The sequence below is a fragment of the Melampsora larici-populina genome (genome assembly GCF_000204055.1).
Source record: "Melampsora larici-populina 98AG31 unplaced genomic scaffold MELLAscaffold_49, whole genome shotgun sequence".
In the NCBI taxonomy this organism is placed as follows: domain Eukaryota; kingdom Fungi; phylum Basidiomycota; class Pucciniomycetes; order Pucciniales; family Melampsoraceae; genus Melampsora; species Melampsora laricis-populina.
Genome location: NW_006768813.1, coordinates 294,195 through 306,994, shown reverse-complemented (window position 1 = coordinate 306,994; position 12,800 = coordinate 294,195). Strand labels below are relative to the sequence as shown.

The 12,800-nt window shown below is 42.0% G+C and overlaps 4 protein-coding genes across 4 annotated transcripts; 3 read left to right on the top strand and 1 right to left on the bottom strand.

Annotated features, from left to right (window-relative positions):
- On the top strand, window positions 1–1,593 carry MELLADRAFT_92137 (uncharacterized protein; the record flags this gene model as incomplete). The annotated part of the gene is made up of 6 exons (XM_007415267.1): window positions 1–40; window positions 135–643; window positions 730–844; window positions 912–1,030; window positions 1,098–1,515; window positions 1,571–1,593. The coding sequence occupies 6 exons, from the start codon at window positions 1–3 to the stop codon at window positions 1,591–1,593; spliced, it is 1,224 nt and encodes a 407-aa protein (XP_007415329.1).
- Window positions 1,594–4,318: 2,725 nt separating this feature from the next.
- On the bottom strand, window positions 4,319–5,684 carry MELLADRAFT_67061 (uncharacterized protein; the record flags this gene model as incomplete). Its single annotated transcript, XM_007415191.1, has 9 exons — window positions 4,319–4,435; window positions 4,479–4,635; window positions 4,691–4,767; window positions 4,802–4,822; window positions 4,890–4,958; window positions 5,032–5,103; window positions 5,162–5,308; window positions 5,382–5,492; window positions 5,553–5,684. The coding sequence occupies 9 exons, from the start codon at window positions 5,682–5,684 to the stop codon at window positions 4,319–4,321; spliced, it is 903 nt and encodes a 300-aa protein (XP_007415253.1).
- Window positions 5,685–5,907: 223 nt separating this feature from the next.
- Window positions 5,908–8,479, top strand: MELLADRAFT_79010 (uncharacterized protein; the record flags this gene model as incomplete). The annotated part of the gene is made up of 12 exons (XM_007415268.1): window positions 5,908–6,133; window positions 6,214–6,422; window positions 6,497–6,503; window positions 6,606–6,724; window positions 6,809–7,011; window positions 7,078–7,188; window positions 7,284–7,400; window positions 7,474–7,620; window positions 7,710–7,784; window positions 7,844–7,939; window positions 8,001–8,119; window positions 8,180–8,479. 9 exons carry the CDS (start codon window positions 6,631–6,633, stop codon window positions 8,385–8,387), a joined length of 1,170 nt encoding a protein of 389 aa, XP_007415330.1.
- A 2,118-nt stretch (window positions 8,480–10,597) lies between these two features.
- Window positions 10,598–12,094, top strand: MELLADRAFT_50083 (uncharacterized protein; the record flags this gene model as incomplete). Its single annotated transcript, XM_007415269.1, has 4 exons — window positions 10,598–10,930; window positions 11,011–11,081; window positions 11,196–11,732; window positions 11,801–12,094. 4 exons carry the CDS (start codon window positions 10,771–10,773, stop codon window positions 12,092–12,094), a joined length of 1,062 nt encoding a protein of 353 aa, XP_007415331.1.
- Between the last annotated feature and the right edge of the window lie 706 nt (window positions 12,095–12,800).

Below are 12,800 nucleotides of genomic sequence, written 5' to 3'. Positions count from 1 at the left end.
ATGCGCTTTGTATTGTCGGCCCAAGCAACCTCAGATGAATGTGAGGTTTTCTTCCTTCACTCTCGGTCACATGTGTATCAATTCGATTGTTTTGATCATGATCGATCCAAATTTCTGATTACTCTGTGCGTTAGACTTTGTGCAAACAACTTCTGGTCCAAACGAGGGACAGTGGACATGTAAATTATGTACCGCACGAACCTTCAAAGACAAAATCAAACACAGCAAATTAAAAACTCATATTGACCAAGTACGAGTCGAGCTGGAAAGAGTCTCTGCGTCTGAGCCCGCCGCGGCACCTCAGGGTTTAGGCTCTCGAACCGCCCTTGCGAACACTTTTACATCGTCAGGTTCGATGTTTCCTGAGGAGGAAAATACGCCAGCGGATATCCAAGATAATGACATGGATATCTTTGAAGATGGCCTGGCTGAAAGCTCTGATGAGCTGGCATCATTATATGATCCCTCGCATCCGATCGACTTTGGATTTAACCATTCTCGATCTAGGTCCAGTCTGGACCTAGAAGACTTTCTTGACAACAGTTCGGATGCCGAAAGCGATTCACGGCCAACGGTTGAGCTTCAATCCGAACCGGCTGCCACAGACACATGGCTTCCGTGGTACCCTTTACGAAAGGCAGAGGTGGATTTTTTCGCCTGTCCGCCTGTTGTGGTTGTTGGACTTGATAAGTGCTGACTTTGCACAATACACTTCTGTTTGAACTCCAGCACGCTGCTGCTCTATTGATGTTGGGCACCGGGCGAAACTTAATGTCTACCGCAGAGTACAACCGCATCCGCTCTATTTTGAAGAGAATTCTTGAAGTGGATCTGCCAGATCTGGGTCAGTACAACAATTTGGCTATCTCGATTTGATGACCAAGTATAATACTAAAGTCTACCAATTCCAGGCCACATCAAGAATGTTCGCACCGACCTCAAGGATCGCCTTGGCCTGCGGGTGTTGGAAAGCATAAGCCCGCTTGGGAACCCATGTTTCACACTCTCAGTTTGTGATATCATATCACAAGTGAGCCTGTTTCTTGTTTTTAAATCCGCTTATTGTGGATCTAACTAATTTGGTTTTGAATTACTAGGAGCTGAGTAACCCAGAAGTTGGCCCTCATATAGAATTTTTCCCTGAAAAAGACGAAGGGGTCACGGTTGACCGTTATTCACAATCAAAGAAGTGGCGTGAAGACCTGCCTCCAAGTCTTCGAGTACCCATGGTTAATGTAGAAGGGGAACACTTTTACATATATGAACCCACCCAGCTGGAAGACTCGCGTGTGGTTGTTCCAATTTTTTTTTATAAAGATGAGTTGGCTATCCGTGCAAAGTGCTTGAAGTTAGAGGTGGTTCAAGGGACTTGTGATTTCTTGATTCCTGCAAAGCCAAGATTTGACTCGGATATATTTTTGGATGTAAACGTCCAAACATTCGCAACATCATTCCTGCAAATAGAATTGTGGAATGGTCAGAAATGGTCAGAATTGCTGAACACTCGCTTACTGCGTGAGTTTGCAAACAATAATTGTGCTTTGGTCTTTCCTTAGCTGATCACATTAAGCTGAACAAAATCTCCTCTTATAGAGCGCTCGGAGAAAGGTGTGAGAGTTGTGGATCTCCCAAATCCTTGGCGATCTAAAGCAAAGAACATGCTCATTCAAAGTGTACCAATAGTTCTGTACTCTGACGATACTTCAGGTAATATCTCAAAAAAATGGAATAAACATATGTCATTCTACTTCTCCTTGGGCGGCTTGATACCAAAATTCACAAATCAGGAGTATCACATTCACTCGCTGTGCACATCAAACATTGCAAGTGCTTTGGAGCAAGGCGACCAGATAGTGGATGAATTGAAGTGCATCCTTAGTTTCATTTATCACCCCAATGTGTCCTTCTTGACTTTGTAATTTGATGAGACAAATTTTGTGCACTTGTCAAGCCGCTTTGACGGGGTTTTCAGCTTACGATTGTAGCATACAGCAAGATGTGCTTGTTTTACCGTTTATCCTATGCCACATGGGTGACTCTCCTATGCACGCTGAGATTACAAATACCACGAACCCCTCTGGAACTTTATCACCTTGCCGGATATGCAACTTGACAGTCGAATCCCGAGCTGATAAGCAAACGGACACATATGTTCAGCAGTTTGTTGGAATTGATCAAGATTGGAACCCCGTGAGATTTTTTCTTGAACAACCTTTGTGTGAATGTTCTAACTTTCTAATGCGGCTCTAGGCCTCTCGACCAATACGCAACTGGGCGCGCACACGAGAACAGACCAAGCATTTGTGGGAGTTGACACGAAACCCAAAAAGCATTAAACAGTTTGATGATCTTTCAAAATTATATGGAACTCGTGACTCTTTAAATCTACCGTTTGCAAAAGAAGCTCAGCAGCTCTACCGCTCAAACAAGCACAAATCAAAAGAAGATCAAATGTCCCAGCAGGACATCATTCGTCACTGTCAAAGTTTGGAGGATAAATTTGGCGAACATATGTTCAATCCATTTCTACGTTTGACTGGTGTGTGCTCTCTAACTATTGAATATCTTCAGTTTGTTTTGGCTTACACATCTTCTCCAGGGTTTGATGGTCATGTGGACACCCCAGTTGAATCTCTACATGTTGTTCTACTGGGAGTTACTAAATATATGTATCGTGACGTGATCTCAAAATTATCCCCGACTGAACTGATCACGATTGCTGGCCGGTGGCAATCATTTGGAATTGAAGGCTTGAATTGTGCACCCATCCAGCCGCGTAATATGGTTCATTATGCAAACAGCCTCCTTGGAAAAGACTTCCGTGTGGTCTTGCAGGCTGCTCCATTTGTTTTATTTGAATTTCTTCCTGATGACTATCGACACTGTTGGATTGCTTTGGTCCATTTGGCATCATACATATTTCAAACCCACATCTTCAACAAGCAACAATATGTTTCCGATCTCAAGATTGTTGTGGCTCAATTCTTGAACCGACTTGTTGCTCTGACCGCCCAATGGACAAACAAACCAAAATTCCACATGCTTACCCACCTACATCAATCAGTTGACCGCTTTGGACCACCAAGTCTTTTTCTCACCGACAAAATGGAGGCTCACAACGGTCCGACTCGGGTGGCATCTGTAAAATCCAATCACCACGCCCCTGGCAAAGACATATCTAACAGGTTCAACAACGAGAGACTGGCACGCATGCTCATTTCGGTGGGTTCTTTCTTTGATAAAAAACTTAGGATACGGACAACTGCTTCAAAATTGTTCCGGGACCTCTTCAAAGAAAAAGAGATTCGCCATTCGCTAGGTCTGCACCTACCTATTTCACCCACACCACAAGACAAAGTGAAGGTAACATGTGAGTGTGCATATGCTATTGTACTTATGTACTTGAGAACATCACTGACCCAATTTTTGGCTCAGACTCAAAAACAAACAAGTCCAGGGTTGATGATGACAAGCCACCCAACGAACTGTGTAGCCGATGGCCGGATGCGCAGTGGAGAAAAGGTCTTCAGGCTGTACTAGAAGACGGGCGGAAAGTGGTCAGCGGGACCTTTGTATTGGTAATTGCACTCATACTCAATCCTGTATTAGGATTTGAAGAATCCCTTTTTGACACACAGTTGAATGCGGACAAACAGATTGATTTTGACCGCAAGGCAACATCACCCATCAAGATCGGACGTGTGACTGAAATTTGGCACCAGGTCACATCTAATGTGATTTTAATTCAAGTGAAGAAAATAAAGTTGTCCGCAGGACTACACCCATTTTACGGTATGAGAGAAGTCAAAGAAACTAATCAGCATGCTTGGATTGACACCAATGTATGTCTATCTCAAGTTCTTACTTATATTGATTTCAAACTGACGTGCTTGAAACACAGAATATATCATGTGTACTCAATGTGCAGCACAACTGCCACGACGCAAAATGTGCCATCACAAAAACTAGATCTTTCCGCATTGAACGCACTGCCGCACAGAATAAGAGACCTGAAGTAACTCACCAGACTTTCAACTCGTTCATCATCAATGCAGGGGCTCACTACTCGTCAGAGTTTCACCGAAGCGTGACTGACCATGTGTGGGCCGAAGTCACCCCAGGTCAATGGGAAGACTCCGTCAACAAAGGCCTTTCGGCGTGGTTGGAGAGATGTCCGCCAAAAGGTCTTGGAAACAATCCTATTGATGATCTTTTGCCAGAAGATGAAGATCAGTTGGGGGAAATTGCGGTCTAATTTATGGTGTATACTTGACAACATGTTTCTACTTTTTGCGGTCAATCAAGAAACCTAGGGTGATTACAAGTCTGTTCGTAAAATGATTATACTCCCATTATAAGCATTGTTATCATTGACTTTCACGCCGAAGTTCAATGATAAAGCCCATTTTGAATTGCCTTTTTTAAAGGACACATACTGTAGGTTTTTTGATGGAGTGCGTATATACAAATGAAAAAACCCCAGTGTTAATCACACTTGGGGAGTCGGTACAAATAGGGACTGGCTCCCATGCCCTGAAAATTTGGAGAAGTGCCATATCCTCTTTGTCGACCTGGGCAATGGAGCGCACGTTGTCAAATAGACGCCGATCTATCTCACGGATGGCTTCATGATACCTACCCCGAGAAAAGGTTAATGATTGATAAAAGCACGCTTATTTGTGACAATGACTTGCCTGATTTGATTTCGATTCGGAAGGTTGGTCGTGATCCACTGGATCTTTGAATCCACAAGTGGCCATAATTGATCTATCGAAGTGTCAGTTGAGTCTGCACCACATACCAAATCCGTCCCGATCAAGCGCTTTTGGGCAAGACGAGCTTCCATCAGCATTATTCAACAAATCACATACAAAAGAAATAGCACTCACAATCAATGCTATACGATTGATGTCGTCTTCTTTCATGGAGTAATATCTGCCAAATGGATGGTTTTTGATCTATTTGGACCAGAAGAACGTGCGTAAAAACAAGGGACTTCAAAAAACTCTTCCAAATTATATCCTGACCCACCTTGAGCAACAGTACTTGGAGACATGGAATAGCTGGATTTTTCGCGTTTGGGAAAGCAATATTCAGGAGAACCTGCAGGGACATATCATATTACTGTTTGATTCGCTGTCTACCAAGGAAAATCACTAACCAATCTTCGAAACTTCGTTCTGATCGTTGGAGTCAACCTTTTTACTTTGGTGAATAACTCCAATGATAGCTTGCGATTGGTGATATCAAATCCAACTGGAAAGGTGGCCTCGAACCATTTGTTCCTTGCTAGCCGCCACAGCTGAGCCTGCCGAGTGTAAAGAAACCTGTGGGTATCGCAGTACAGCGCCTGGAAAGTTTATTCATGACATGACACTCACCATTATTGTCCACTCAACACTGGGCATCAGAGTTCCTTGGTCATTGAGAGGAGCGTAAGTTGTTTTTTTGGCCTCCAAAAAGAATCGAGTTGCCAGAATCTTAATCAAAAGCTGGTGGCTCCTGATCAGCAATCAGGAGTGAATGAAATCAAAGGTCTTTGGGGCACTTACATGAAGCGGCACATCAATTGTATCCATTGTTTCGTTGTTTGACGAGGGGTTTGAGAAACGTCTAGCTTGCCGGAGCATGCTAGGAGGGGTGTTTGGTTCTTCAACATCCAAGACACACATTTGCTCTTTCATCTCTTCACTTTTTTTCTTGTGTAAGGAAAGAGAACAAGCACTGAGCTTGTTGCCATCTGAATGATATCGAACGCACTCAAAGGCAGTAATATTTTGATGCGGGTGACATGTCACCCACACTGTTTAAGACTTTCACACCTTCCAAAAAACCACCCCTGGCTCGCGTCAATCGTTCAACCCAGCAAGTCCGATCTCGTTCAATCTTTCCCTTCCAAACCATCAACTTCAACAACTCCCTGCGCCAACACCATTCAAACGGATCTCCACACGTTGAATCTGGCAATCACTGGTGAGGAAGTCTCCTTCTACATGAACTTGATCGGAATCTGGCACTTTGGAAATGCATGGATTCCAAAACTTCGAATTTGGGTGGGTTTCTTAGGGCCACATTCCACAGAGCACCTTAGGGGGAGGCAGGAGGCGAGCGAGAAGTGTGGAACGTTGATCAGGTACGTGACAAATGTGTCATCCATCACATTCCTTTCGAAAAATTCTTGCATTGCTCACCATCGAAACTCATTTGGTCAAGGGATTTAATATTTGGCTCCTTTCACAAAAACCACGATCGAAAGCCAGGTTCTTGTCTCTTTCTCTCAAGAACTTTCCGCAGGCAATCAAATCCGTTTTCAACTTTATTCAATCAACTTTCAATTTTTAACAATCAATTAACTTATTTCAAATTGAACAAAACTCTTTGGACAAGATCTTTGATCGATAATTGATTTCTTTTTATCATCTGTAAGAAATACCTTCCTTCTTTTGATCCAGAACCCTTGATGAGAGTCTGATCTTAAAATTTTTGTTTCTGCCAGAGTGGACATGTAGGAGACGAATTCACCTTTTCAAATCATTTCCATTTTATTGCATACACTTCCTTTCGTCCTGATCTTGATCATATTTCTCTTTCCGTTTTTCTTACACAGTTGAACAAAGAAGATTGTGACTAATGAGCGATTGGGATGATCTCTTTGGAGAAGACATGCACGTCGATGATCATGATGATAGCGGTGGCCGACCACCCAACGAAACCTCATTAAGACGTAAGTGGTTTTGTTGCTCTTTATCAGTTATCAACATTCTTACCTCTATCCTCGTTGTTGTAAATCCCTTGTTTCGCCTAACAGCATCTAGCGCGATGTCGATCTCCGGGCCAAATGACTCACCCCAGACCGCTCCGGCTACACTGTTCCGTCCGCCTCTGCCACGAAACACGCCTGCCTCTGCTGCCCCGTCTCGCCCTTCCTCAAGCCGCGCCAGTGTGAAGAAATATGCTGATCTTCTGAAACTCACAAAGGAGAATCAAGAGGTATTGCAGAAGATGTACGATGTAAGTACCCACCCTCTTCTCTCATTTGATTGCGTAAACTAAATCCACATATTCTTCATCGGGCAGAACACACTGCCCGGTGAAGAGTATTTAGGTATGCTTTCCTACCTGGTCTTTTTATGTCAAGAATCAAAAGTTTCATCTGGGTCAAAGTGGGTATCGGGAAAAGTCATTCGAGTGAGTGGTATTTATTTACATCTCTCTTTGTTATCCACTTCCATTGCATCATCCTAAGAATCGACTTCAATTTTTCTTCTGTGAAACCCTAACAGGACGATTTTAAAGCGCAGGTGACCGAATTCATCTTTCGAGCTGACCTTCAGGCTTACAGCAAGACGGTCGCTGGAGATCACACCACTATAGTACAAAGTCTAGAGATTCTCACATTTGTAAGTAAGGCTGTCACTCACATATTGATTCCACTTTCGTTCAAAAGTCACTAACTGATCCGAATTCTCAAAGAATTATCTCCAAGGTCTCAAGCCTGAGTATATAGATGATCATGGCCCTTGTGATTACGTTGCAGGCGAGGGTTGTGTTCCGGGCACCGCGATGTACTTATTCATCAAGGACACTTTGAAGAACCAGCGTAGTAAGGTACGCGCGGCGGTAAGTGACTGTATTCTCTAGTTTGATACTGATTACATTGAAAGCCAATGTGACCAGGCTGCTGATCAATTCGATTTTCTTCAATCAAGCTTCTCACCAACATCCTGAGTGTTGCTGAGGGAAGTGTACTCAAGGTACCGGCTTCGAAATCGATTGTACTGCAGGTAAAGTCGATGTCTTGAGAATTAACTTTTGTAAACCTTTCTGACTATCAATTCCTCAGGTTGCCCGAATGTTTTTTCCCGCAGTAAAAGCTTTGAAAGACGATGATGCATTGGCCCATTTGGGGCGCGCTAAGGTGAAGAGGATGATCTTCATGGTAAGCTTTCTTGGTGTTCATGACCTGGAATATGGGACTGATACGGTCCACCGTATTTTAGCGATATGTCACAGCTTTCAGCTACCTCGATCACACTGCAAACAAAAAGCGCTGCCAATGGACCCTTATGGACGAGGCCCTGGCTGATCTTCGCGCAAGACCTGACAGTGATGTGCCCTTGTAAGTTTAATTTCGCACTAGCAAGTGGAACCTGAACTGACCGACTTGCTTGTCTTGCAGGTACTTTGACCAAATTGCCCGTTATGACCGGGAGACTTTTACTGGGAAGAAAACATGGGCGACTATCAAAGCCTCCGGAACAATTCCACCACCCTTTGTGGACCAAGTGCTAGCAGCAGCGAACTCGAGTAATGGTAATGTGTCGGGGGGGTCTGGCAATCAGGGTATGGAGGAGGATTTCCAGGAGGAGGATCAAACCCCAGTGTAGATAGTTTGAACGCTATAATCAAAAGCCTGTGTTGTTGCAAAGATGGCCGAGAGTTTCTTTAATCGATGTAAAGGACCTTTTTGCACCTGCTCACCCTACCGTACAACAAGCATCGCGAGGTATTGTGATGAAAATGGTTCCAATTGTGTTCCCTTTCCATACTTTAGCGCGCGGGTGAACCAAGTAACCCACGTACCTACCCCATTAGTGTGGCGTGTTGAACCTGTGAAACCTCCACGTGAACACTTGCGGAGTTGAGCACGCGACGAGCTCACGCAGTGTCCACACCACCACTATGAGACATTTGCGTGTTCCGAGCGTCGGTACTTACGTTTGTGAGCTGTGCCAACTGCGCGTGTACATGACACACTTACTGACCACGTGAATATCACGCGGAATCCCTCTGCAAACAAATTCCGCGTGAAATTCACGTCACAACCCTTTAGTGGTGTATATGGATAACAATATATATACCACCATCTGGATATGTTTTGAAAGATTGCCTTATTTATCACTTGGTACGGGTTAATGCATCTCTATAGTAATGTCAAAAGAATTTCCTTGAGGAACTGCGCTTCATAACCGAGTGTTCCACTTGCCTTTCTCCTGAAATAATCTCATCTTTTTGCTGTGTGTATCACTTTTTGAATACTTTACGCCTATGTGCGTCCTATCAACGAGCCCTAATTTTGACATTGAGTGAAAGTCGTTTGTGGCTCTTTTCCTCAATGGTATGTCGCAGATTAGAACCTGTGATTAAAATTATTATCATTGCCTAGTGGAAGACAATGATTGGATCCTAATGAATGCTTCCTGAATGTCGACTGGATATGCAATGATAGACTACCCGTTGGCTTTTTTTGCAATGTGTCACCGGCTCCAGCTATCTCTCTGAGTCTGAGAAACCAACCAAAGTTCAGCGTTTCATGAGCTACTCTACAATTTTGCACAAGTACCACTTGGGAGCCAGACGCCAAAAAATCTCAAATTGCTTATAATGTGTCCACAAACTAACCAACTTTCCAAGGTCAGTAGCTCCCTCATCAATCAAGATGAACTTCTTTGAAAAATCAGGAAAGTCACTCTTATCTGTCACTAACTGACCCATGATGAATCTAACAGAGATTCGAATTGCAACACGACAAGCTAGCTTCTACCTGTTCATACTTGGGTATTCATTATTAAAGCTAACAACCATAGAGAGAGGGATTTATGTAACGGTGTGATTCTAAAAAGGTTGCTAAACCAACTCTGGGTTTATCATTGATCTATTTTAAATTTTAGCTCTTTTGTGAGACTGTCATTCTCAATGGCTGGTATGCAGGTCTGTCTTGCCCGATTTTTACTTAGCTCGCTCAGATTTTTCAGACACAAAAACAAGGACATGGGATTTGTGTGTTTACACTGCTGCCTCAACACCCAATCGAGTTTTATACCTTGAGTCACATATCGATACAAGTTGAGCGCGAAGCATGATCAATAACAGACAGACTCATTTATTCTTTTGTGAGCTCTTGCGCGCCTGCTTCTAGGCTTTTGACCAAGATAGTCCTTGTGACTCCAGCACAATCATCAGAGCTCGAAATCAGAAATGAGAGGGGGGGAGTACAAGTTCCTCAGCCATTTTTTAACCTACAAAGGTAAGATTATTTTCTTGGTCAAACTCTGCATGCTCGCAATTCTTTCGCGATGATCAATGATGATCCCGATCAGGTCCCGTTTGAGGTCTATCTATTCCAAGAAACTTGAAACAAAAAGAGTGTAACAGGAGAGAAGAGAAAATTCAAAGTTTAACATCATTGGTTGAGATTTGAAGCAAAGCGATGTTGAGTGTGCCAAAGCAGTGCTAAAGTCTTGGCTCAAAATGTTCCTCCTTTCTACGATTTTAAGTCACCGGATCGACCTTGCTACACTGCCTTTATGAGTAGGATCAAATGAGCATCTTCGTTCGGCACAACTGGACTGCCGTTCAAACTTTAAGATCTGATTACATATGATAAGTACATCATCTGACTTGCGATCAAGAATCGGTCGTTGAGAAAGGTTTAAGGAGTTGAATGAATTGAACTTGAATGATTGATAGGTTGTTTTGAGTGACTGCTTCAAGTTTTGATCAGAGTCTGGACTCTGATGCTCAACATCAATCTGATTCTCCTGCTTTTGAGTTTGAATTGAAGAAAGTTGATTGAGTTAGTTTACTTGTTATAGACTACAAATTGAATTCATCAACCAGAGCCTTAACTACCGATGAAGCTTCTCAATAACAACATTCAATCTTCTGTTTTTAAAAGTCATCAACCTCCCTTCGATTAAAATTTCATACAAATCTCAAATTTATCAATTATCCATCAACACAACAATTTACATCCTTCGAATTTGATCAATGTCTCGACCTCAACCAAATCGTTCTAATTCAAATCAATTTAAATCTCAAGATAGATTCGGTATCTTTCCAGAAGCTCTCTTTCGACATCGTCATCAAAACTTATCTCGTCAAACTACCAAAGAAAGACGCTTAAACCTTTTACGCAGTTATCTTCCAGGTTCTTCCTTTTTCTTTCTTGATTCTCGCTTAAACATCCAAATAACTAACTAACCTCAAGATTTATATCTGCATTTTCAGATTGGATCATCATCATTGCATTATGCGTCGGACTTTACTTCACTGGTGATGTTAATGGTTTTCATAGACAAGTAGGTTTTCCAAAATCAGAAGGTACCACATCATGAAACGCTTAACAGCTCCAACATGCAGACCTTGTTCAAAACCCTGCTTACTGATATCTTTTTGACATTCTGCTCCTCTAGTTTGATCTAAACGACACCTCAATCCGTCATACCCATGCCGAAACCGAACGAGTACCTATCCTCCACTTAGCAATCTATTCTATCCTGATTCCTATAGTATTAATCATCACCTGCAGTCAAGGTCTACTACGATCTTTCTGGGATTCTCATAACGGTCTTCTAGGCCTAGCATTTTCTCTTTCTCTAAACTGGGCCTTCACGACAGCCATCAAGAACACAGTGGGCAGACCCCGACCCGATTTTATAGACAGATGTCAACCTAGATCAGATGTGATGAATGCTTCAATCGGTTTGAGTGATGAATCGATCTGTACCACTTCATTAGATTCAAGACTCTTGATGGATGGGTTCAGGAGTTTTCCTTCGGGTCATGCTAGTACGGCTTGGTGTGGACTTGGTTATCTATCACTTTATCTTGCGGGAAAGTTTCATTTGTTTGATCGGAAAGGTCATACACTTAAAGCTTGGTTAGCACTTAGTCCTTTACTTGGAGCTGCTCTGATTTCGATTTCTCGTACAATGGATTACCGTCATCATGTCAGTCAAACACTTCCAACTTTTCTCACCAAATGATAAACACTAACATGTCTTTTGGGTTTTCACAGTGGCAAGACGTGCTCGTAGGAGGACTCCTAGGAATGCTAATAGCATGGTTCGGTTACCGGATGTATTACCCATCCTTATTCACTGAAGAAGCTCATAAACCTTATTCACCAAGACTTCATCCTAAAGACCGATCTTCACCTATCTTACCTGTTGCTAATCAAACTTATGGATCACATCATCATGAGAATAATCGGAATAGTGAAGATTCTAATGAGATTATGCTTCAAGCTTCAAATTCGAATCAAACTCATCAAAGTGAAGATATTCATTCGAATATCAAACATCTCACTTAGAAACCTTTCTTCATCACATCTCTTGATTTTTCTTGTCTTCTTTATATAATTTATTTTTCGTCTGACTTGATCGCATTGTTTTTTCGTATTTACTTATCTTTTTTATGTTGATGAGTTTTCTTTGAAGAAACTTATCGGATCATCTTTTCTTTTTTACTGTTTAGTTTTGATGTTCGTTTTATTTATTGTTTTATTGTAGACTATGTAATTAAGCATTTGTTTATGAATGATAAGATCATCTTGCATCTCAAGAAAGGGAAGTTTGAATGATTTCTCAATGAGAGGTTCATACTTTACCTGACCAGTTTTGAAAGATGGTTAAATGATTTAAGAGGTCAATGGTGGATGTATGCATCAGTGTATTTAACAAGGAAAACTAGAAAAAGATTGGCTCAAGGTTGATGATGCATAAATGTGTTCTTAATCAAAAGATGGCTAAGGGAATGTGTTAGTTAGCAAGTAGCGAAATTAAAATGATCTTAATGACAGATAGAGACAAACCTGCTCAAAGAAGATAGAAATCGGTAAAGAAAAAGAGAAAATGAACAAAGTACACATGAGAGAGCCTTGATCTTTATATGTATACCAAAGACATCTTAAGAATACGGTCAACAAGATATGATCAGATTACTAATACTTTAGTATGACATCATAAGAATAGATTAGTAAGGATGAATGTAAGTTTTGAGATTACCAAACACTAGTC